Consider the following 26,455-nt stretch of genomic DNA (forward strand, 5'->3'; position numbering starts at 1 on the left):
TATAAGAAGACCACATTTGGTTTGGACCACATATAGTAAATGTAGCTTCCATGCAAAGAACAGAAATTACATGATATTAGTTTAAAAAAATTGGATGGTTCATCAGTTTCACTTGGCATATTCTTCATTCACTCAATGGTTGAAATTAAAGCCCTAGGCAAAATCATGGGTCTCGGTGTCAAAGTTAGATAAGTGGGAAAGATATTCATCATTGCGTATCTATAATAAGTTAATAACTTGCAACATAAGTGTCAAATGGATTGGATTGGCTAGATTTTTTAGAATCCCTTCAAGCTTTATATCAAATATTTGCATCATGTCTTTTATTATGTTCAACTCACCAGTCTCACTGATTCATAATGTCTCCGTATATCTTATATGATTAGAAATGACAAACTTGTTGAAGAGTAAACCCAACCTACCTAATTACTTCAAATTTAACAAGAATGTCCCAAATTTTACATAACCCTATATCTGAGAATTTGTTTCCTAGTATTTTCGTATTTCATCACCTCAATCAAGAAGAGAATATCTCGTCCTCACACATGCGTACGCGTACCACCATTACCACTTTCTCTGATGCCGTTGTGAGCTGTCCATCCAGCCGACTCAAATCGGGTTCGGGCTAGGGTCTAACAAATTTTTTAAATGAAATTCTATTTTTTTTGGACGTGTGGTTGACCAAGTCAACACACACTTGACATGCATGTTACTGAGTCAGCACACGGTTGGAGAGTGATGGAAGAGGGAGGAGAATTTGGTCACGTGAAGGAAGATCTAGTCGTGTGATCATGGGACTCCTTCATGGTCGTCAGATCCATTAGTCGCGGGGGTCTCAGGCTATAAATAGAGGTCTCCCTCATTCAGAAAAACTTGTCCCAATTAAGAGTATTTCCTCAACTTTTCTTCTCTACCTCATAATCTTTCCTGAAAAAATTTCGACCAACGTATGCGTCTTTCTTTCTGTGGTACTAGAATTAGCACAAGCAACCAACTTGTAAGAATTTCGAGAATTTTCACAGGTTGCCAGATTGTGGGAGCACGGGTAGTCATACTATGAGTATATCAAAAATTGACATTAGTAACCATATTGTGGGTGTACTCAAGATCGATTCTTACAGTGCACTAAGAATTCGAAAATAGAGAACTGGATTGTTTTATCTTAGGGATTGCGTGGTTGATAGTTTACTTGCACATTTTGGACAGTACCATGAAAGTCTTAAAGAAAGCGACCTAGTCGTGACTCAACCAGCAATATTTATTTGCTACCATTTATAATTGTTGTAAGTTGCATGAATAACAATTTTAAGACGTTTCATCCTGCAATGACATTCGTAGAGAATATAACTTGGTCGAATAGCTTTGACCTTAACAAACCATTTCAGATTGATGGGAAAAATTTCAAACGGTGGCAACATAAGATGGAATTCTTTCTCACCATGAGAAAAGTTGCCCATATTTTGAAAATCGATGTCACAATGATGCCTGGAAAAGGTGAAAAGGGTGAGAAGGATAAACTAACTATTAAGATAGCTCTCTAGAATAAAAATGATTACCGATGTAAGAATTTCATTATGAATGTGTTGTCTGATAATCTCTATGATTACTACAGCACGTACAAGTCTGCCAAATTAATTTGGTATCCACCTGAGGAAAAATATGATATTGAGGAAGCTGAGACTACAAAGTATGTTGTTAGCCGTTACCTCAAGTATCAGATGACTAATGATAAATCAGTAGAGTCTTAATACGATGAGATACAGAAAATTGCTCATAAAATCATCTCTGTTGTACACCCCTGAATGAACAATTTCAAGTGGTTGTCATTATTGACAAACTGCCTTTTGGTTGGAAGGACTTCAAAATCCTTCTCAGACACGAGACCAAATAATTCTCTTTGAAATCTCTATCACTCGTGTGCGCATTGAGGAAGAGGCTCGTAGACAAGATCGAAGAGGTGAAGTGTTGATTGTCTCAATAACAACACTAAGAAAAAATTCTCAGGTGTGGTTCTGAAGCCTTCTGGCAATAATTTCAAGAATAAGAACTGCAATGGGAATAAGATCAAGAACACCAAATGTTACAAGAATTTAAACCCAAAAGGTCCGATATGTTAAAACACTCGCTAAGAATGACTCTAACAATGTATTTATTTGCTTCAAATGTGAGAAAATGGGTCATATGGTATACAAGTGCAGGAATAAACCAATGGGTGGTCTTCCACAAGCCAACATAATCGATGAGCCACATGTGGCGGTGTTATCCGAGGTTAATATGGTGGGAGGATCTGATAGATGATGGGTAGATATTGGTGCATTTCGCCATGTCTACTATGATCGTGCTATGTTCAAAACATACACGGGTGTTTATGATAAGAAAGTGGAGCCTATGAGTAAGGTGTGATTGTCATTCTCAACAAATGTTACTCACATGAATCAAAATATTGACCTTTTAGCATATCTAGGACTCTAGTGAAGTCTTACACCATTAGACTAATTCTTTGTTGATCTCTCTCATTTACATTATCTACAAAATGTTTTAGAGAGAAGAGTATTGGTTTTGACCTTGATGGTTGTTTTGGGTAAAAAACTAGGTGCTTTGGTGTTTTCTGATGTCTTTTCAATGTGTATCCCACCCTTATTTATATGTCAAACATATTATGTCTACCAAAAAAACATTTGATTTTATTTTTAAAAAATCATTAATTTTAGGATGCCATTGCAAAACCATGCCATATTTATTTTTCTTTGTTGTTATTTTGATTTGGTTCCAAATCATACAAAATAATTTTATTTTATTTTAAAACGATATGCTATTAATAAATAACAATGCATCTAATCTTAAATATAATAACTATTTGTATTGTCATATTTCTTCATATAAATTTAATCTTTCTCACAAATCAAAATTAGTAATCAATATGGTTCTCTTTTTAATTAATTTATTTACTTTTGTATATGGTCTAGACAAAATTAGTATAAAATTAAACTTACAATAGAGAATAATTGTGTCAAATTCCAACTCATAATTTTAAAAGTATTATTTGCTTTAGCTTTTATTTGCGTACAGCTGTGGCTTTTTATTTGCTTTATCTTCTCCTGAATCTAGTTAGGCATTCACATCAACTTATGATGCAAAGCATGGAGCCAATATTATTTCAGACTTTTTTTAAGAAAAAATTGGGTTGCAGTGTTTGCCACATGTCAGATATAGATATAGCTAAAGCTAATTGTGTTTTCACCAATCACACTTATTACCATGGAGAATCCTCTAAATTGTTTTTGTTTTTACTTTTAATGATAGAAAATATATTATATTTAAGTTATAGAAATATCACATCAATATATTATATTTAAGTCTTGGAAATGTCATATCATATTATTTTTTTCTTTTGTCTGTAATATACTTCTCTCTCCGGTACTAAAGATTATCCTCACTATGAATTGAGTTTGATCTATGTTGCAAGTTGTAAGAGAAAGATCCATCTCCATTAGTTGAGAGGGAAGTAGGAATCAAGATTACATGTTCTCAACTCTATCCTAATTCTCTGTCTCAGACCAATCAGATTTTAGAAATTAATATAAAAATGTTATTTTAAAAAAATCTTTTTATTTATATGACAGTTTTTAATTAACCAGAACATATAATTGAGACATAATTAGAGACATGTAATCTCTATTCAGAGAAGTAGTTCTTGATAAATGGAGAAACATGAGAATGGAGAAGAATAGTTTGTGAAATATACATTTGTATTGCCTTATTGATAAATAAGAAAGGGAACTACCCTTTATACATAACCAGTTGCTAAAAATAGAAAGCCATAACCGAAAATAACAACCAGAACTAAACTAACTACTACTTTAGGTAACTGGGCCTAACTGATAACAATAACTGGGCCCAAACAGAAATAAAAGAGAAAAGACTAAAACTAAGTACAAGGCAAACTGCAACAGAATAAAAGAAGAATAATTAAAGGCACCAAGACTTCTAACACCCCCCTCAAGTTGGGCGGTGGACATATAAAAGACCCAACTTGGAGAGGAATTTGATGAAAGATGTTGAATGCAGAGGTTTAGTGAATACATCAACAAGTTACTGAGAAGAAGATATAGGCAGTAGGTGAATGAGCCTTTTTTTTTTATTTTCTCATGAACCACATGACAATCTATCTCTATATGTTTGGTTCGTTCATGAAAAATAGGATTGTGAGCCAAGTAGATAGCAGATCGATTATCACAGTAAACTAAACTTGGAGAAAGAATAGAAATCTGCAAATCATCAAATAGGTACTGCGAACACTAAATTTCACAAGCTAAGCTGCCCAAAGCTCTATACTCAGCCTCAGAGGATAAACGACTGACTGTATTTTGCTTCTTTGTCTTCCATGAGATAAGCGAGTCTCCAAGGAAAACACAGAAACCAGTTAGGGATTTTCTGGTATCAAGACAACATGCCCAATCTGAGTCTGCAAAGCTAGTGAGTTTAAGAGAAGACTAAGAGGAGAAGAAAATTCCTTGAGAAGGAGAGGACTTGAGATAATGAAACACTCGTAGAGCAGCTTTGTAGTGAGTGTCCATTTGTTGTGCCATGAAGAGGCTTAACTGTTGGACATCATAAGAAACATATGGCCTTGTGATAGTGAGATATAACAATCTTCCTACAAGTCTTCTATAACAAGAAGGGTCGGAGAAGGGTGATCCTTGATGAAGTTGAAGCTTAACTGAAGGATCAAAAGGAGTATTGGTTGGTTTAGATCCAAGGCAGCCTGATTCTTCCAAGAGAGATATAGTATATTTCCTTTGATTTAGATACAAGCCTTGTTTAGATCTTGCAATTTTGAGGCCTAATAAATACCTCAATATCCCCAAATATTTAATCTGGAAGGATTGATGAAGAACATTCTTAACATATTGTATCTCTTTAATGTTTATGCCTGCTAATACTAAGTCATCTACATATACTAGTATGACAGTGAAGGATTGGAGAGTTCCTTTTGTGAACAATGCCTGATCAGCCACTGAATGTAAGAATCCTATCAGACATAAGCTTAGTAGAAAGGGTAGTGTGCCACTCCCTACTAGCTTGTTTGAGCCCATACAAGGATATGTGTAGCTTGCATACCATGTTGGAGTAAGGCAAGGTCAGTCCAAGAGGAGGAACCATGTAGACTTCCTCATGCAAATCACCATGGAGAAAAGCATTGTTGATATCCAACTGTTCTAAGTACCGAGATTTGGCAGTGGCAATGGCTAAAACCACTCTGACTGTGGTAATTTTGACCAAATGGGAGAAGGTGTCAAAGTAATCAATTCCATCCATTTGTGTATAACTCTTTGCCACAAGTCTGGCCTTATACATCTTCAAGGATCCATCAACATGAAATTTGGTTTTGTACACCCATTTACAACCAATAGTGTGTTTGTCAGGGGGTAGAGGAACTAGGGACCAAGTGTCATTAAAAGCAAGGACTTGAAGCTCTTTGTTCATTGCTTCTTGCCAACAAGGTAACTTAGAGGCTTGTTTTTAAGATGAAGGTTCTTTGTGAGAGGTAATGGAAAGGCAAAAGCTCTTGTAAGAGGCATAGCAATTAGTGTAAGAAAGAAAAGAAGACATAGGATGAGAGATAACTGAAGATGAATTGGTTAGTGTTGGTGAAGATGCAGCAAGGTTTAGATGATAATCTTGAAGGTGAGATGGTAATCTTTTAGGCCTAAGAGATTGTCTAATAGGGATAAGGTTTTGTTCTCCATCAGTGATTATGATAGGGTTGGAATCTGTAGTGTGTGGAATGTGTGTATGTAGGTCATTATCTAGTGTATAGGTGTCTAGAAGAGAGGAATTGTTACCAGCTGAGGGGATAGGTGTAATGGTAGAGGTAATGTGGTCATTTTAGTCAGGAATGGGGAAAATTAGTTTCATAAAATAGGACATCTCTAGAGAGAAAAATGGCATGAGATTTGAGATCATATAGAATATATCATTTGTACCATCTTTGTATACAAGAAAAACACTCTTTTTAGCTCTTGGATTAGACTTAGTTCTATAGGATGTAATGGTATTTGCATAAGCTAGACAACCAAATACTTTAAAGTGTAATATAAGGGGTAATGTAGAGAATATAAATTCAAAGGGGGTTTTATTTTTGAGTAAAGGGGTGGGCAATCTGTTTATGAGAAAACCACAAGGGCAGATTACTTCACACTTACAACCTTTGATAGGTCTGAAATTCTCAATTTCTTCCCATAAAGTCTTTAATTGGGTAAAGAATTAAGATATGCTACAGTTGCCTTGATTAAGATGGTAAAACTCTTCTTGCAATTATGCAATTATGCAATTCTAAACATATATGCTTGTGCGAATCTTTCTTTTAGATCCTTCCATACACTAGCAGCATTATCCATCCATAATATTGACTTGACAATCGATTCATCAATAGAGTGTTGAATCCATGATGTTACATCTTTTCCAAGGGCCATATGTTGGATCTTCAAGAGATGGTCGATGAGTGCTCCCATCGATGAACTGGAGTTTATTCTTCGAGTACAAAGCAAGTGTCATTTCCATCACCCATGAATGGTGAGTCTTTCCATTAAGCAGAGGGGTAACAAGAATTAGAGCAGGATTTTCGCTTGGATGCATAAAGTAAGGGTTGTTGTGCAGATCTGTTTGGTTGTTCTGATTCGTCATGGTTTAGGGAGAGTGGAGAGAATTGTTATTTGTGAGTAAGGGATAAAGATTCAAGGAAGAGGATTTAAAGAAGGAGGAGATTTGAGAAGAGGAGAGACGAATCAGAGCCGAAGCTCCGATACCATCTTGATAAATGGAGAAACACGAGAATGGAGAAGAAGAGTTTATGAAATATACATTTGTATTGCCTTATTGAGAAAGAAGAAAGGGAACTACCCTTTATATATAATCAGTTGCTAAAAACAGAAAGCCATAACCGAAAATAACGACCAGAATCAAACTAACTACTACTTTAGGTAATTGGGCCTAACTGATAACAATAACTGGGCCCAAGAAGAAATAAAAGAGAAAAGACTAAAACTAAGTAGTTATTTGTTGTTCCGATAAAAATGTCATTATATTATATTAAATGATAAAAATATAATACTATATTATTTTTGTCATTTATTTTTTTATGCACTTTTTTCGGAGTGGATAAAATCTCATCCTAGGTTAGACTGATATTATGATTACCTAGACAGGCTAGACTCAGATAATCTACATCTAATTGGGTACGCTTTGTCATGACACGGATGAAGAAAGAAAACAATAAAACTAATAAGATTCATGATTAGGACTGAGGTAACAAATTTTGATGATAATCTACTTTTCATTTGTGATGGTGACAAAACAATGATTGTGTCAATTGTTGGTCAACAATATCACAGGAAAGACTTTTTAATTTTTTTTACTATGAGTCAAATGTTATTTTAAAATATTCTAGTGAATTCAATTCAGACGAAACGTGGAAATAAATTATATTTGATGAGGCTATATCAAAATTCAGCAATAAAAAATATTTTTGAATCTTCATCTTATTTTTATATTTCAATTTCTAATAAAAATGTTCCGATTAAATCTTCTATTTTGTAATGTTTATTAATTGTACCCTTTAGTCATAGTAGTGTTAGATTTTCATAGGAATATACCCACTTATTGTTGGAAATCCCTTCTTACTCCTGTCAATCTTATTGAATTTTTGGTATAAATCTTCATCTCCAATATCCTAATGAAAATCAAACATTATTATGAAAGAAATGTAAAATTAAAAAATAAAGGACTGAATTGATATTTTTTTGTTAGAGGATCAAATTGAAACATAAAATTAAGATAAATGACTAAAAAGTATTTTAGCCAAAATTGATACCATTTAACTAATATAGATAAATTTTTTGAAATGTGAATAGAACCACCCTTATATATGTATGTGTGTGGAGCTATTCATGTAAGGCCATTAATTTATGATAAGAAATGAGATTACTTAATAATTTTTGTGGCATAAAAACTACTGGACATGATTAGTTCTTAATAAAAATGTCACTTAGAGCCAAAACCCTAAATAATCTATGTCTTATGTTATAGTACATAGTCACTTGTACCATTTTTCTCCAGTTAGTTATAATAATTATTCAAATCGATCCAAAAGAATTGGAGACTAATCTAAAAAACAAAAAAAATTATCTAAATTGCAATGGAATACTTTTGTAAAGAATCAATCACATCCAATTAAATTTTATATTCATTTATAGAATGGACCAATCCAAACCTATCTACATAGGTTCACTTTCCATATTTATTGTATACTAAAATTAATTTTTACATTATATTTGTGAGTTTTTTTATATATGATTGATTATTTTTTGCATTTTTTCATCATACATTTTTTCATATGTAAAAGTAAATTTAATACATCAAATACTACTAAAAATTTATTTTGAATATTTTTTTTAATAATAATCAATTTATATTTTAATTCAATCAGATCGCAAGTAATTTTCATACTTGGGTCAGATCAAATTTTATAATAGGTCCATAGTCATGGTAGAAACCACACCCATTTTGTAGATCTCTATAATTTTGTGTCTCCCAAAGCATATAGAACATGTCCACATATCCTCATAAGGCAAGGGTATGGTCATCTTCCTTGCTCACGAGTCATACACAACAATCTTTATTTGTGAATATCAATTGTCTCCACCTATTATGGTTGATTTTGGGTTGCTTTGAAGTCTAGTATCGATGAATGTTTAGAAAGTGAAAGAAATGTGTGAACTTGTCTATGAGAACTGGTTTGGTTAATATATCAATTGAATTTTCTGAAGTGTGAATCTTCTACATTAATATTTATACATAAACTACAAGTTCTCTGATCTTGTGAAATCTAAAATCAATATGTTTTATCCTAACATGATACATGTGATTCTTTGCCAAGTAGATAACATTATGACTATCACAATGTAGTGAAGCTTCACATTGCTAAATTCTTAACTCCTTTACGAGCCCATAAGCCATATAGCTTCGTTTGAAGCCTCAACATATGCCATGTATTCAACTTAAATTATAGATATATCAACAACAAAAAACGCTCCAATGCATGAGACTCTTACTTTGTGGGTCTTAGGAAGGTATATGTATCTATCTTTACCCCTAGTTGAGAGGCTATTTCCAAAATTTAAAACTTTGAGTTCATGGTCACCAAGCAACAACATTATTGTTGTGTCAAACTCACATTCTAGATATATAAATAATAGACTAAATTAACGATCGATCTCCACATAATTGGCATGCCTTCAAGAGTGAAAATTAACCATAGTATATACCTTTTATCACCAAAGCCACATGCATAGCCCAAATCATATAACCCAACAATTAAAGGTTTGTTATATTGGTCATCAAACATGATACCAAAACTTGTAGTCTCTTTTAAATAAATGAAAATCCACTTGGTTGTCTCTGAAATAATCAAAAGTAACACAAGTAGGATAGTTGAATTATGTTTCTCACCTTTTAATTAAACAATAATATCCTTTTGGTAGGGACACCAATTTTAATCATAAATAAAGTTCATATAATTGAATGGTCTATTTTTCAAAAGGTTTTTAGATAATTATCTTGTTTGAGAAGTTCAAAGATAGAAGATTGAAACAATTATCTATATTGGTTTACCCAAAATCATAAGCTACATCTACTTTTTGGTTGCACAGAATCAAAACTACTCAGATTAAAAAACAATTACATAAGCTTAAATAAAAGGAGTTCAAAGATAGAAGATTGAAACAAGTGTTTATATTAGTTCACCCAAAATCGTAGGCTACGTCTACTTTCTTGGAAGAACCAAAGCTTTACTATAATCCTACATTGATTACAACAATATATATTCTTTGCTCACATAGTCTCTTCAAACTTAACATCTCGAGTATTAATTGTGCACCCTGCCTCTCCATCCTCAACATCATAAATGGTTTGTGTTAAGAGTTTTACAAACTTTGCAAGTCTTTCATCTACACTCAAAGAGTGAAATAAATATGAAGGAGAAAGATTGTGTATTTAATTGTCAATGATTAAACACAAATATTCAATTTATATTACTGATATTAAATACAAGATGAATAAAATGTTAGTAATAAATGAAAACTTTAAAGGTTATTTGATAGTTTGCGTATTCTATGATATCGTCTTCTGTTCTTCAATGTTGATGTTATTTACAATTGACACGTTTAATAATGTAATCATTGAAGTTGTAAAATGAATTAATTATTCGTTTAGACTTGCATTATCTTCACCTTGATTTTTTCTTGTACTTTTGCAGCATTACTAGTGATTCACTATCGTTTTGAAATGAGCATTTAGTATTTCATGGTTGTTGAAACTTTCTAATGAAAGATAGAATGTGATAATATCAAAAGGTGATGATCGACAAGCTTCATTTATATTTTACACTAAAAAAACTTTATTTTGGAGTGATAAAATACATTTTGTTTTCTACAAAAACATATAGACAAAATGAGTTTGTTTATTGTATTTTTTTTCTTCTTTTTTTATTCAAATCGTGTCTCTAGATATGTTCTTTTATTTATTCTAAATTCAACTATTTTTATCCTTCATTCTTCTCTCATCAAGGACTTAATTTCTTCATATTAAGTGTGTATCTTTTTTAGAGGAGCATTCTTGTTTAGATATGGTGATTGAACTTCAAAATATCTTGAATGGAAAAGGGTATTGAACACATACAAGTTTTGAATACATATGAGTCTTGAACATATAAGTGTCTTGAACACAGTCGATTATGAGCACAGTCGGATCTTGAACACAAACGAGTCTTGAACATAGACAACTTTTGATATCTATATTTTATTAGTTCGAATATGTTGTAGTATTTTTCTGATTATCTACATACCTAAAGTAGAAGATTAGAACATTCATACACTTTAATATAATCTCACTTAATCTATTTGGAATTATCAAAACTTAAAGGTTTAATGCTCACACTTTGTTTTAGACACTTGATGAGGTCTTTAGGACCGATGATGTTGCTTCCTTGATTTTGATTTGTACCTATAAATTTGACTTACTGCTTATGCTAAATGTGCTCTAGTACGAACCATATCATAATTCATAAATCAAGCAACCAAATGCATTAGCATGAGGAACTTTTAACATGTATTCATTTTTTACATTTGTCTTTGGATATTGATTAAGGGGGAGTTTGGGGTGATTTTTCAACAGAGTACTCACCAAATTACCATTGCTCATGTCAAATCTATTTAAGATCATCTCAATATACCTTTGTAGGGAGAGCCATAACTTCCAACTCATATATCCTTGTGAATTTTATTCTTATAATCTTTTTAGCATCACTGAAATCATTCATGTCAAACCCCTTGTCTAATATGATTTTAAGCTTATTGACATCACTCAAATAATCAGTAACAACCAACATATTATCAACATAAGTATAAGAAAAATAAAAGAGTCATCATCAAGATTTTTAACATACACTTGTAACCAATGCTTGTAAAAGAGTCAATGTTTTTAAAAGTGCCATCATACTCACGTTGCTTGTAAATAATCTTCAACATATAAGAATCATAATGGTTGTATCAATGTCTTGGATAGTGGTTCAACTCATATAAAGACTTCTTCGTCTTCCAAAAATGTAACTTTGACTAACTTCATTAAGCCCTTTTGATTGTTTCATGTAGATTTTATCCTCTAGACTACCATGGAGGAAAGCAGTTTTCACATCCACTTATTCTAAATGCATATCCTGACTAGTTTCCAGGACTAGCATTGCCTTGGTAGAAGTGTGTTGACGACCCTGGAGAAATTTTTATTGTAGTTAATCTCTTGTTAATATGAATATTCTTTTGCAACACAATGAGCCTTGATATTTTTCCTTCATCCGATACTACTAGTTTTCACGTTTTCACTTAAACACCCACTTGGACCTAATATCAGTTTTATCTAGTGCAATGAGACAAACTCTCAAGTCTGATTCTTGTACGTAGACTCCATATCCTCTGTCGTTGCATTCATCCATCTTTCTTCCTCTAGACTGTTTATAGCATATTGAAAACCAGACAACCCTCCTAAACTAATATGGAGAGCAACATAAATCATATCCTCAAAGTCATATATCCTAAATGTTTGATAGGACGTCGATCCATGTCTTTGCCAAGAATTGAAGATATAGTTGCTCATCTAAATTCTCAGCTTGATAATTGTCACATCGTGGGCTACTGCTAATGCATAGTTTCTTGTCTTTCTACACTTGAACTGCTTCTTTTCCAATTAAATTACGTTGAATACCAAATTTATCTTCGTCCAGCTTGGTCACCTATATTAAAATCGTTTCAATATGAATAATTCATCAAAAAACGTATCTCTATTTAGCACCACCTTTACAGAAACTGAATCTCATAACTTGAACCATACTATATTTCTTTCTTATCTAACCAAACCATGACAGAAAAATGGTGAAAACTATTTTCTTTTTTCCCCTAATATACCAAATACAAAAAACCCACTCATCAGGTAGTGTATTTTTTCTCTATCTTCTTTTCACCAACTAAACCGAATGATGGGGAAGAAATTTGTGAAATGTATTGCTTAATAGAAAAGATGTATATATTGGTTGTGTATGAGTTTGATATATTTTTATTGTATTATCTACTATTCATATTTAATTACCATTGAATCTTCAAAAAGTATACAACTGAACAGTAATGATGTATTAAATGCATAAATTTTTACACTCACAATGCATATATATTACACTCATTGTTTAAACTATGAAAAAAAAATGTATATACTAATAATGTGCAAGTTTGATATGTTGTCAATACATTATCTATTAAACATATTTAATCATCATTTACTATTTGAAAACATAATTCAAAATCTATGATAATTATATAATAACTATGTATAAAATGGATGAATATTATGTTCTTAAAGTATATATGTATCATCAGGTTAACCCATCACAAGGAAGGTGTCCATTTAATATGTTTGCCACTAGTTTGAAAACGTCAAGAGCTTTCCACTTTTGTCGGTCACTAATCTCATGATTACCTCAAGAATTGAAAAAGCAAACCCGGGCTCAGGCAGTTTTAAACTTTTAAACATACACTACATGATACGAGGAAACCGTTTTTAATTAAGAAATAAATAAATTATCGGTGTTATAAAAAAAACTAAGAACTCTAATAACATGATATGAATTAGTTGCATGGGACACTTAAAGTTTATTATGTAGGTTTGTTTTTAAAAAACAATAAAATTAAGACGTATTTGATTTAATAAAATGCATCCTAATTGAAATTACAAAATATTCTAGAAATAAGCATACTTTTTCATTTTTAATGTTTTTGTAAGTCCCTACGAGATGCACTCCAGAAGCAATTATCATATTCCGGAGAGTTTGTGTATTAAATTAAGAACATAGGATTAGATGTTTAGATTAATAATTAGGATTGATTATTACTAGATGCTATGGTTCATCTTTTTAGCAGCAGGCTTTATTGACAGTGGTTATCTGTCAAACCCAAATCGGACGTCAAATCAAAATAAATCTCGCGTGATTTTATACATAATTAATAATCTTTATCTATAGATATGTAATTATATATAAATGTAAAATTTTATATAATTAATAATCATATATAATTATATTGAAGTAATATCTCTTTATCTTTTTTTTGGACTCAAGTGAAACAAAAGATTAGAGTAGGGTTCTAGTTTTTTAATTTTTAAGTGAACCGTCCAATTTACTTCTCAGGTTAATCCGGTTTAACCGGGTTTAGCATGGTCGGACCGGAATTTCTCAAATTCAAAACGGCCCAACACTCACTCGATTAAGACTGTAAACCAAAACAATTTTCAAGTCTGGTCAGCAGTCAAACCGGTCGGACCGTCCAGCACGGTCCGGTTCTCTAGGATATTCTATTGCATTTGGTTTATTTTAAGTATTAGCAAAACATTTGGGTCAATCAATGAAAAAGCAAATCCGAATTCCTCTACAAATGATTACTTTTGGCTTATACTTGATAAGGAGAATTATGTTAGAAAGAAGAGAATAAAAATGATTACTTTTGGCACACTATCTATCCTTTTAGGGGAATAGTATTTATGTGAGAATTCAAATGAATTGTCAAGTACTTTATTATTTTAAAACATTTACTCGAAGTTATTAGATTAAGTGGTAAAGTGACTTTAACTGTCATAACTTAAATTAATGTGGTCCTACTAAAACCATTATTACAAAGTTCTTTATTTTTAAAGTGTAACTCATTTTGTCAATCAAGATTGCTCTAGTTAAGATTTCATTAATAAAGGTTTAAATATATCTTATTTTCTTAAGAACATGTTGAACATTCATTTTTAATTCTTATAATTTAGTTTTTGAGTTTTGGTCCCTGTATATGATAAATTTTGGTTGAAATCCCTAATGATAATGTGGCTAATAGGGGTGAGCAGGACCCGGCCATACCCGCTTATCCGGTACGGCCCGATCATGATCAAGTCCGAATAGGGTCAGGTCTGATCGGGTATAGGGCCGGGTTCGTGTTCAAAAAATAGACTCGGTCAATATTTAGGGTCGGGTAGGGATCAAACATGACCCGACCAGTCTCGTCTCATGGTCACTCGCTCATCATGTTTATATGTGTTAGTACTCACATGTGTATAGAGTAATGATATCCTTTTGATCGAAAATGTCATTTATTCTTAATTTTTACATAATATATACGTGATTAATAATATATATATACATGTAACATTTTATATATCAAACCACATAGTCATAATAATAAATAATATTGAGAAGTCTTTATCTAAAATGAGTATGCATTATATTTAATCGGTTCTAGGGTCGGGTCGGGTTTAAAGGCTGACCCATTCGTTATTTAGGGTCGGGTTAACTCCGAGTCTAGGGTCGGGTTCGGGTTCAAAAAAGTGACCCAACTAATATTTAGGGTCGGGTAAGGACAAGCCTTAACCTATCCCAACCCGGCCCATGTTCACCCATACTGGTTAAGACCATGAGACACATGCTTAGTACTTTGTGATGTGATAGATTTTTGTCTTTTAGCACTTTGGTGCTAAAAGTACATTTACATTGTGTTAGTAATCAAATTATTGACTAGTATTTTTAGAGATCTAATAAAATATTACATCACTAAATATCACATTATTGATTATTAATAATGATATTGATATGCATGTGTTGGTTTGTTTTCTTTGGAATTTTAAGAATTAATGACATTTATAAGTGTAACTAACAAGAAATATAATTTTTTTTTAATGTATAGAGAATTAAGAAAGAAAAAATGTGTGACTTATTTTCTCTACTTGAGTTTTCATCCCAATATTGAAGATAAAATATAAAGGCACCCATGAGCCCATAGTTTTTCTTTCCTTCATTTTTTCAATGCAACTAAACAATGAATTTTTTTTTCCTTCTCTCTCACTTTCTTTCATTCAATAGTTTCAGTGTGTCACAATATTACTTCTTATTTTATGATAAGAAATACTTCCTTCTGCTCGAGTTCGATAAGGATTAGCTCAGCTCGAAACTTGACTCGAGTTCGATACAAGTTATTTTTTTAGTTCGAGTTTAGCTCGGTTAAATTTCGCGAACGGTTTGGTTCAGTTTAAATGGTTCATTTGGACAACTCAAATATATATAAGAAGGGATGTTTTTGCACTCAATTTAAGTTACACTAGTTACACTCAATCTCAACCATTCATTTTTATAAATCTAACAGATCAAATTGGTGAGTGCAATAAGTGATGAGAGAAAAAGAGAATGACTGAGATTGAGATTAACTAGTTTAACTTGACTTGGGTGTAAACGAATCCCTCATGTTCGGCTCGTTTATTTAACGAGTTCAATTTCCAACTCAAATTCAGCTCATTTAGTTCATAAATCAAGTTTATCAAACTAAATAACGAATCGAGTTTCAAATAAACACCAAATTAATTCGATTCGTTCACAATCATAACACTATATAGTGTATGTTTCAACTTTCAACTTACCATAAAATTATCATTAAGTGGTGCACTAGTCAACATAATAAGTATAACACTCAAAGACTAATTATTGACTGTTTTATACGGAAACATTAAGGATTCACAAAGTTGATGACGATTGACGAGTTAAAAAGAACTCCCTCTGTATTATAAAAGATAAAATAAAAAGTAAACCTAAAGAATAAAATTAAATAATTAATGGCAACCGTCAAAAATACATGTCGTCCTTTACCTTCCCATTATTCCGAGATAGACAAAGACACCTTATCTTTCCTCTCCCCATTCATTAAACACAACCATTACACCTCATGCTCTTCCCCTTCAACAAACTCAAACATAATAACAATAATTTCATAACAATTCTCTTTTCACATAGCTTAGGATAATTTCAAAGAGAAATTCAAGCACAGAAAAAAGAAGAGTCAGAGTTTAGAAAGAAAATTTCACTCATTATTCTGCTCTAACAGCTCCCAACCAATAACTGTAAGTGCTCATATCATATCAATCTGCTATATTTATTCTTATTTTATTTAATTAAGAAATTGAATTATATTCTCCTTTGAGCTCGATCAGAAGCACTATGAATCACTGTGTTCCAGATTTCGATATTCAAATGGATGATGAAGAAGACTACCAAATATCTCACCCAAACAAACCTTCTATGTAAATTAAATATTCCTTTCTTCTCTACTTCTTTTCACTATTTTCAATTTTCATATTATTATTTTTAGCTTTTTTGTATTCCTTTTGTATTAACTAAAAGTGATGAGAATTGAAACAGGCAAAACGACGAGATCATGGAACTGTTATGGCAAAACGGCCAGGTCGTGATGCAAAGACAAAACCAACGACAGATCAGAAAACTTACGCCGGCGGCGGCGGCGGAAAGCACCGGTGACGTGATCGCGGAGGGTTCTTCATCGGCGAGGGAGATTCGATCTTCAGACGGTGAAGAGAATTTCCACAGCCAAAACTTGTTCATGCAAGAAGATGAAATGGCTTCGTGGCTTCACTATTCGATCCACGATGAAGATCCGGCTCCGTTGGATCATCACAATTTCTGCACGGGTATACTCTACGCTTCGCCGAATCAGAACGGTGCAGTGGATACCGTTGTAAATATGGCGGAGATCCAACAACCGCCTGTAACGGTAGCTTCACGGCCACCGATCCCGCCGCCAAGGATACAGAACTTCTCGCACTTTTCTAAGCACAACATGACGAGGGTGGAGCCGGCGTTGATTTCTAAGGCCGCGGATGCAAGGGAATCGACGGTTGTAGATTCGTGTGATACGGTGGCAGCGGGTTCTAGGATGTCGGAGAATGTGAGGAGCTCAGCGGAGCACGCGGAAACTGGGCGTGGGAGCATGATCGCCGCCGGGAAAGCGCCCGCAACTTCCGGCGGAGGGGAGACGGGGACGTGCGATATGACAGTGACGTCATCTCAGGGCGGTTCGAGCGGAAGTGCTGAACCGGGACAGAGGGAACCAGCGTTGGACCGGAAGCGGAAGGGCCGGGAACTAGAGGAATCGGACTTTCAGAGCGAGGTGAGTGATCAGTGATTTTCTTTTTGGATAAGGCAACAAGTAAAAGTACTTAGTCTTAAATTATTAAATACTCAATTTAAGATAATAATATAGTTAAAGATTTACTTTCTTTGCTATAACATGACAAACTAATTTCAGAACTTCAGGGAAGTGTATTTCTCTATCAACAAATTTTATATTAGAAATGGAAACTTTTACTTTTTGATCTATTTAATCAAATACATCTTAGTGAAAAATATACTAATTCACTTTGATCAATTTTAATAACTTTTTTTTGCTTTATTTGTGTCACTCACACATTTCTTATGGGATGGATATCGTGCGCTGGGGGAGTGACGTGGGTTTTACTGAGCACCCTCCCTTCCCTGCATTCAATTCAACCTCTAACTAATTTTCGGTGTGTCCATATGTATTTAGTATCGTTGTCTCTTTGATGAAGACTACTGTTACATGCAGCTACGCCACGTGTATGGTAGATGATGATGATAGGAATGCCTTATGTGCTGGGGAGAGAAGGCAAAGTGAAAGAATATATTCTTACTATCCTTTATTGTTTAGGAGATAGTATGAGAAGAGAGAGGAAAATGGGAGATAGTGGGGAGAGAAGAATCATATTTTTCGTTTTCTGTATAACTAATAACACAAAAATTACCATACGTCTTAATATCTCATATTTTTGCCTCTTTTATTACTTTCTTTCTCACATGATTCTATCATCTGACTTTCTTCTATTCAACTAAAGGGAACATAATAAATAAATCAATGAAGGTTGAAATCGAAAAGAATAACGCTAAGGAGGAATATGAAAAAGATAAAAAACAGTGAACTTAGCATTCTGGTTGGTGTTATAGGTGGTAAGGGTGAGGTAATGGTGTTTGAGTAAAGGTTATGGGTGTAATGTTTGTAAACTATATAGAATATGTTAAATTCTCTGTTACCCATTGTGATTGGAGTTCGTTTTAGCTTAACAATAGTACCAAGTTTTGATGAACCTTGAATTTGTTGGCTGGAGAAGGGTTAATTAGTGGAGTCAACACAGTTGTGAACAGCTCCCACAGACATGAGGTTTACTACCAATCCCGTTATTCCAACCCAGACATGACACTCACTTCACATCTCTCTCGTATCATGACATAAGATACATTCATTCCACTTTACAATGTTGTAGTGCTTCTGCTTATTATAAACTATAATGTAAATTTAAAAGATTTTGATGATAAAGTAATTTACATTTTTTATCAATATTTATTGCTTTTTTTTGTCCTTCTTAAATGTTTTAATTCTCTATTTTGTCTATGATGAATCAATAGTCGATAGACAATATGATTAAATTAAGAGATTAATATTTATGTATTATTAATGTAATAATTTATATAGAATCAATATATTATTCATTTGTATTACTTACACTTTAAAGTTAATAATGAATGATAAGTTCCTACTATTAGAAACTCTTAAGATATTGTTGCATTTATAATAATGAGAATTGTAAAATCGTAGTATTTTCTTAAAATATAAGAAAGTTAACAAAATACTTCTCCTAATCTTTGTAGTGTTATTGAAAGTGCTTGTAGTAAGAGTAGATTTATTAGGTATTCACTCTCTCTTAAGAGGAAGCAATTAAGCTACGAGGATGCTGAATGTAATCAAGTGCTTACCAGTTACCAGCTGTGATATTTTTTAGTTTTTTTAAATTAAAGTACGTTATTAGTTTGAGTGTGGTTCTTACCATGTGGATTGTTTCAATTGCACTGTCAATTTTTTGTAATTAAAAATTGAAATTGGTGTGGACCGAAACAACTCAAATGCAGTCCGGTGCAGTTAAATTGTGTATTAATATAATCACATTATTGTAATTTTTGGAGTCATAGCATAATTACTGTGACATTGTTACCACAATCACTAAAACATTGTGGTTATATCAAGTGAGGTAGTGTATTTTGTGAAACAATAGAATGTTCTCTATTCACATAATATGGGATGTTCTAACATGTCTCTAGGAACCATATATACTTAGCCCAATGTCACGGAATTCGTCCACCCCATACGAACCATACGAACCACGAAGTGATTTGCATGTATTGATTGATTGGCGACACATTTGTGAATTGGGTCGCTATGATTCCCGACTTAGTTGGTGAAGAGAGAGAAAAAAAAGGTCAAGTAGTATAGAAGAAGTGCATGATGAGGCTGGATGAACCATAAGGAAGAGATGAATCTAAACCTAAGAGAAGAAACGTAGGAGCAATGAAGAATAAGAACATAGGGTGGCATCACGACAACCATAAGTTTGATATAATGAAATTAGGTTTTTGATAGGATTGGAAGTTGGGTGTTGATGGGTTTAGTTGGACAGTCCAAGACATTTTTAACTCTTTCGGAATCAATCTAAATAGAAGGTTTTAGTTATTCAAAGAATTGAATTGATCAAGTTTTTCTCAAAATTTAAATTGATTATTTATTAAGTTTTTTCTTAACCAAAGTGAAATATAATTAATTATTAAATCATATTAGATACTTAATTTAAATATGTAATTAGATTAAAAAGTTAAGATTAAATATTAAAAAAATATTATTAATTATTTATAATTAATAGTTACCGAGAATCATATAAGTACCAAGAGTATATTAAATCTATCTACTATGTACACCCTAACCTTACTGTTACTGGTATTAATATGAACACGAGTTTTTCCCTCCTGTTAATATTTGGATTGTACGACCAATGGAAGTAATCCTGAGAATATCCTGGTGCCCTAGCTAGCAGATATCTTCTCCATTAATAGAGAAATAAGTATTACTTTTATATTTAGTTTAAGAATAAAAGTATTATCGTAAATATAAATAGAAGGATATAAGTGTAATTTGATTTTGGTTTTTGATTTGCCCTATCATGATAGTATGTGTATTATACTGGGCCATAGTAAGGTCTCCATTGTCTTATAAAGGAGAAAAATCTTCAAACGTGGGGTTTGTTTGTTGTAATTGTGGGACTTGAATGTAAATGATTTATCCTTAAATATGATTTATGATAAGATATTATGAGATATTTGATCCATGTATCCGACCCATCTATTATGAAACGTTTGGTTGTTGTGTCTGAATTTCTACAATATGGATAACAGGATATCTTTATGGTATATGTTCTGGTTGTGTATTCTTATCTCTATTTATCTCCTTGCAAAAGGATGTTGATTTTGAATCTCCAGAAGCAAAAAAACAAGTCCGTGGTTCTACATCTACAAAGAAATCCCGTGCAGCTGAGGTCCATAATCTTTCAGAGAGGGTCTGTACTCTGTACATAAATTTGACAAGTCCACAAATTTGGCACTATTTTTCTCATAATCTGAATGTCTTTATGTTGTATTTGGCATGCAGAGGCGTCGAGATAGAATTAATGAAAAGATGAGAGCTTTGCAAGAACTTATACCTCGATGCAACAAGGTCAACGAGCTTATAAATTTATCAGTAAAATTTTGGATTTTATTTCCTTCCTCAGAGCTATTTGTAATTTTTGATTATTTTTCTGAATTTATAGTCTGACAAAGCTTCAATGCTGGACGAAGCAATCGAATACTTGAAGTCACTGCAGCTTCAAGTACAGGTAAATAGTTCATATCTTCTTACCTCTAGTATTTGTTAAAAATGCATTCCATACAATATCGAATTGGACATGTATAAGTTTAGGAAGACTGACTTATCATCACTACCCAAATAATGTCGTATTTTATATAAAGATGATTTGTTAACAAATAGCTTCATCTCCAATGGTAGAAGTTGGAACATTGAACAAACAATCTAGTTTACTATTGTTAATTTACCTGGATCCAACATTGAAGATATGTCTTTGAGCTTTTAAAAAGTTTTAGGAGCAAAGGCACCAACTATGGAGAAAACTAAGGTAGCAGGAAATTGTAAGGAGTACTTGAGTTGTTATTGTAAATTTTAAATTGCGGTTTCCGTTACTACAATTGCGATTATTGCAATGCTGATTAGGATCGTTGCGGTGTGACTGCTATTGTGATTAAAACAATATTTTTAAATTCTATGGGGCCCAAATGTGATTTAATATAACTTTATCATTGTGATTCGGTGTCACACCGTAATTATGGTGTCATATGGTGCCGTCACCACTACCACAATATTGTGGCCCCATGCTAGGCAATTTTAAACAATATTACCACATCCTTTAAATACGTAGACAAAGGATTTTAATATTATTCATAGAAGTGAATGCGTATATTACTCTCTCTGTTTCACATCACATCATTTCTGATGATAATAGAGTGCAATTTTTTGGTGCAGATGATGTCCATGGGATGTGGTATGGTACCTATGATGTTTCCGGGAATCCAGCAGTATATGCCCCCAATGGGAATGGGGATTGGAATGGGTATGGGCATGGAAATGGGAATGAACAGACCCGTAATGCCATTTCCTAATATGTTAGTTAATTCAGCTTTGCCATCAGCGAATGCAGCTGCACATTTGGGACCAAGGTTCCCTATGCCTCCTTTCCATATGCCCCATGTTCCTGCGCCTGAATCATCCAGAATGCAAGCACCAAATCAGTCAGATAATATGCTTCCCTCAGTTGGTAGTGCACCAGACTCAGATCAATCACGTATCCCGAACTTCGGTGATCCTTATCAGCAATATCTGCAGTTACAATTAATGCAGGTAATTTTGTCTGTAATCTTATTTCTCATTTTTATATTTGGGACAATTGCTGAAACAATTTGCTACACCTGAGAACATATCATCTTGCTTTGGTGTATCATGGTAAATAGTATACCTTCTTGGATATGCAACAGGAATACTCTGCTGGCTTCCAAGGCACATCAAAAAAGCTGAATAGTTTACTGCATATACTGTAAAAATTGGTCTACTCTTAAATATTTATGATATCTCATATTGAATATCAGTTTTACTCAAGTCTTAACAACCTCCAACCAGAGTTAAAAAAAAGTTCTCTGAAACATCTGCAAGGAAAACGTCCAGTTTAGGCTGTTTTCTGGGTAGTCTTAGTTCTCTTTTATTTCAGCACAAAGATGTGAACATTTATGAGGTCCATTTACATGTGCAGAATCAGGCAATGAACCAACAAAATGTCAGCAAGCCAAGTACCAGTAGGGACCAAGAGAATCCAGAAAAGCATCACTCAGGTCTTCTGATTTTATTTGTTTTTACTGTGTTCTTGAGTCACACATTTCCAGAGCAGCATTTCCATTTACTTAATGAAAGAAACATACTGCACTTGTGATAGTAAGATTTTAACTTGGTATGAAAAAGCATGTTGCACTTCAATTTTTTAACCACATCAAGTTTTGTTGATATTCAGAAGAAAGATGATCACCGATATTACAATCAAGCGCTGACTATCCAAATGGTGATGCTCACTATTGTATCCCCGGTGCCAGTAACTCTCATTAGTGCATTTCAAGTCTTTGAAGTGATACTGAACAAAACAAGGATGACTATCCTTAACAGTGGACTTGTGTGCATTGCAGGTAAGATTTTCCACATTAATTACTAAATCTGCCTAGTTTTTTAGTGAGAACTTATTTTTATCAGTTCTCAGTAGCAAGTTAATGTGTAAATAAACAACTAACATGTAAATTATGGCCACCCTCAGAGTTTTACTCCGTCTCGTTTTTACCTTGCCCTTTATTCCCTTCTTAAGTTTTTATACTATATGAGAGGCTCTATATGGAAAGAGAATAGCTGTTTATACTTTATACCGTAGAAGCTCCTTTTTTGGCAGCTTGATGAATTTCTTTTTACTTGATTTTTTTGCTTCTGATACATCTTCTGATCTACTTCATTTACCATCAATATTTTACTGCTAGACATTGCAGCAGCCAAGAATCCAAATATCCAATGGTGCTTATTTATAAAGAGAAATTGAAGCAGTTCATATAAAAGGGTGGTGTGATGTGAAATAAACCCACCCGAAAATCATTGGAACACATTTCTAAAAGATGAAAGACTTTCTAAATCCGTGAAAGATCATTTCTTTTGCCAATTTAGGTCTCAACCAGGGTATAATGTGACATGGTTTGCAGACCAAACTAATATATGAATTGATCTTTTAGGCACTGAGGAAATACCTTTTGCACTTAATTATGTTTTTGGTCTAGATAAAAGTAGGGATGTTCTGAAATCAGACCCTCTAACAAAACAAAGGTCATTCTTGCAAACTTGTTTATTTTGGGTTAAATCTATGTTGTTAAGCAAAGATAAATGAGTCATGTCAGTATCATATTTGCAGGTAGATACATGTCACATCCTATATGTGATACATAAATATGTTTTTAGTCCTTGTACAGTTGACACCATTTAGTTTTAGTCCCCTGGAAAAAGTATTTTGCTCAAAGTCCTTGTAAGATAGTTTTACTTTTATTGCAGGATCTTTCTTAATCATGGTTTGTTAAATGTTGAGGTGAGATCATGTATCTCAAAATTATGTCACCAACCATGTCACATCCAATGAAATATTAATATTTATTATAAGAAATTAAGTAGTGACAAATAAAATCAAAGTTATATGTGAATTTTTTATTATGTATTATTTCATTTGATGAAACATGATTAAAGATATGATTTTGAGACATGTGATTTTCATTCCTTACAACTCTATTTTGTCCATGTATTGTGTCTAGATAGTTTAGGTTTGGTCCGTGGTTGAGATTTTGGATTTGTTCCTTGCCATGTCAACACTTAAACTCTTGTTCAGTTTCTTTTATACAAAAATGGAAAGAAGGAAATTTACCTGAAATTTTGAAATATGTGAGAGTTGAACCTCCAACCTATGTTTCAATTACAACTAAGCCATTTTGTCTATTTTTGATAGGGTTGCAAAATTTTAGTTACAATGTATCCAAAAAAACTTACATTACATGATGAAATCTAAAATATTTACACATTACAGGGAATAAAGTGGGAAAAAAAAATAATACCACGTCAACATTTACAAGACCTTGGCTATTGTAATAGACTATAATCCAACGAAACAATTTTAGGAAGATTGTGATAAAAAAAAGATATTAAGGCTTTGTTTGGAAGTGGAATTTTGGAGGGGAAGAGAAGGAAATGGATGACTTTGGAAAGCTTTCCCCTTGTTTTTGGAGAAAGTTTTTGGAGGGTTTCTCAATCCTCCAAAATCCTCCCTATGTCTATTTTTAAAGTTCTCACAATTTGAGGTTTTGGAGATAAAATATCAAAATAATTATATATGTTTAGTAATAATATATATTATATATTATTATTCATTTCTCATTGTTAATTACATTTTTAATCGAAAATAAGAAAATATTATTACATTATCATTGGTTTACCCTCCTTCGTCTAAATTTCATACTTCCAACCAATGGAGTATATTTCCTTCATTTTCTCTTCCCTTCCTCCCCCTTCTTAACTCTTTGATCCCTCTCCTTCCTTTTCCTTCCTAACTCCCAAATAAAACCTAAGGGTTTATTTACAATTTAGATTTTAGAAAGGAATGAAGAAAAATAAAAAATTTCAAAATAATTTTATAAATATATTTTATAGATTTCAAGCTCCTTCAAAATTCAAGTCATAAATAAATCCTAACGAGCTAAAAAGAACATGCTACAACCTAATGAGCTATTACAAACATTTATTTTTCACTTCTAAAAAGTGTCATGTTTCACATCGGGGGCTTGTCACGTGTTTGTACTGTCCACGTGCTGCTGGCATGGCAAAGCTAATTAAGGCATTCCATTTAACATCTTACCACTTAACTTAAGTTTATAATTGAGTTTTGGAAAAGAATAAAAAAAACCCTCAAAATTATCTTATAAGTATATTTAATGACTTATAATTCTTTCATTTCTTTTTACCTATTTCCAAAGCTCAATTCATAAATATTCATTTGTGTAATAATAGAAACTTAAACCAAAACAAAACATTTTTTAGGTATTATGCAAAATTTTATTTTATAAGGATAAATTCAGAATGCATACTCTACTGATTTAAAACATATTTGTAAACAACTAATTTTGTTGGTCCAAAAAATCCAAAATTGTTTTTTTAGCAAAAAATAAATTACAAAAAAATATTTATTAAATAATTTTGGAAAAAACAATAAATGAAATAGAAGCTTGTAGTTGGTTTTTGAAATTAAAAGTGAAAAATTATGCTTATCCCTTTATTTTTTAGAAAAAATAATTAGATAAACATGACATAAAAGTATGTAACAATTTGTTGCATCCTTTTATTATTTAATATTAATAATTTATTTGAAAATAAAAATAGAAGTTTCTAAATGGTTTTTGAAATTAAGGGGGAAATGTTGATATTTATCACCTTTATTGCACCTTTATTTTATTAATATAAATTAATTTTGAAAATTAATAAAATAATGAAGTTTCTAGAAGGCTGGTAGATAATTATACATGATTATCTCTAAAAACAATTAATTAAAATAATATTAAGAGGTTGGTAACAAATTTTTGAAATTGATAAGATAGAATGGTCGTCGAATTTATGGATGAATGCTTATCATTTAGGTTAACAGGTTCAACTATAAATAAATCTCTTGAATCCTTAGTTGAATACACTAGAAAAAGAGAGAAACATCATAAACACCAAAAATAGAGAGAAACACAATAATATTAGAGAGAATCCTAATGGAATTGCTAATGGAATTGCTCAAAATTTGTGCGGTTATTCTCCACCTTTGTTCATCATCTCTCATAGTGTCTATTTATATATAGTAAAAAAATATGATGTTATATGCATAGTTCTTATATTTCGTTGTTGTTGTATAATACTATCAACCATCAATTTGCATGCTACAACATGTATGTCATTTTCAAGTTTTATTTCTCACTTATTTTTTCTTGTTT

The 26,455-nt window shown here is 32.4% G+C and overlaps 1 protein-coding gene and 2 long non-coding RNA genes across 5 annotated transcripts; 2 read left to right on the forward strand and 1 right to left on the reverse strand.

Moving 5' to 3' along the window:
* On the forward strand, window positions 385-23,939 carry LOC109361003. The gene is made up of 3 exons (XR_002109244.1): window positions 385-399; window positions 6,598-6,601; window positions 23,834-23,939. It is a non-coding gene; the product is annotated as an uncharacterized LOC109361003 (long non-coding RNA).
* Window positions 16,406-23,318, forward strand: LOC109361001 (transcription factor PIF1-like). 3 transcript variants are annotated; one of them, XM_019606273.1, is made up of 10 exons: window positions 16,407-16,521; window positions 16,612-16,701; window positions 16,820-17,585; window positions 20,773-20,871; window positions 20,964-21,029; window positions 21,124-21,189; window positions 21,891-22,265; window positions 22,672-22,750; window positions 22,927-22,955; window positions 23,004-23,318. In XM_019606273.1, the coding sequence occupies exons 2-9, from the start codon at window positions 16,619-16,621 to the stop codon at window positions 22,935-22,937; spliced, it is 1,545 nt and encodes a 514-aa protein (XP_019461818.1). In that variant the 5' UTR covers window positions 16,407-16,521; window positions 16,612-16,618; the 3' UTR covers window positions 22,938-22,955; window positions 23,004-23,318. The 3 variants fall into 3 exon arrangements, with proteins under 3 accessions (XP_019461819.1, XP_019461818.1, XP_019461817.1); XM_019606274.1 differs by having other exon boundaries at window positions 16,406-16,521; window positions 22,930-23,318; XM_019606272.1 differs by having other exon boundaries at window positions 22,927-23,318.
* LOC109361004 lies at window positions 23,394-24,590 on the reverse strand. Its single transcript, XR_002109245.1, has 2 exons — window positions 24,221-24,590; window positions 23,394-24,041 (listed from the first exon to the last, which is right to left on the reverse strand). It is a non-coding gene; the product is annotated as an uncharacterized LOC109361004 (long non-coding RNA).

Source organism: Lupinus angustifolius, chromosome LG11, assembly GCF_001865875.1.
Source record: "Lupinus angustifolius cultivar Tanjil chromosome LG11, LupAngTanjil_v1.0, whole genome shotgun sequence".
Classification (NCBI taxonomy): domain Eukaryota; kingdom Viridiplantae; phylum Streptophyta; class Magnoliopsida; order Fabales; family Fabaceae; genus Lupinus; species Lupinus angustifolius.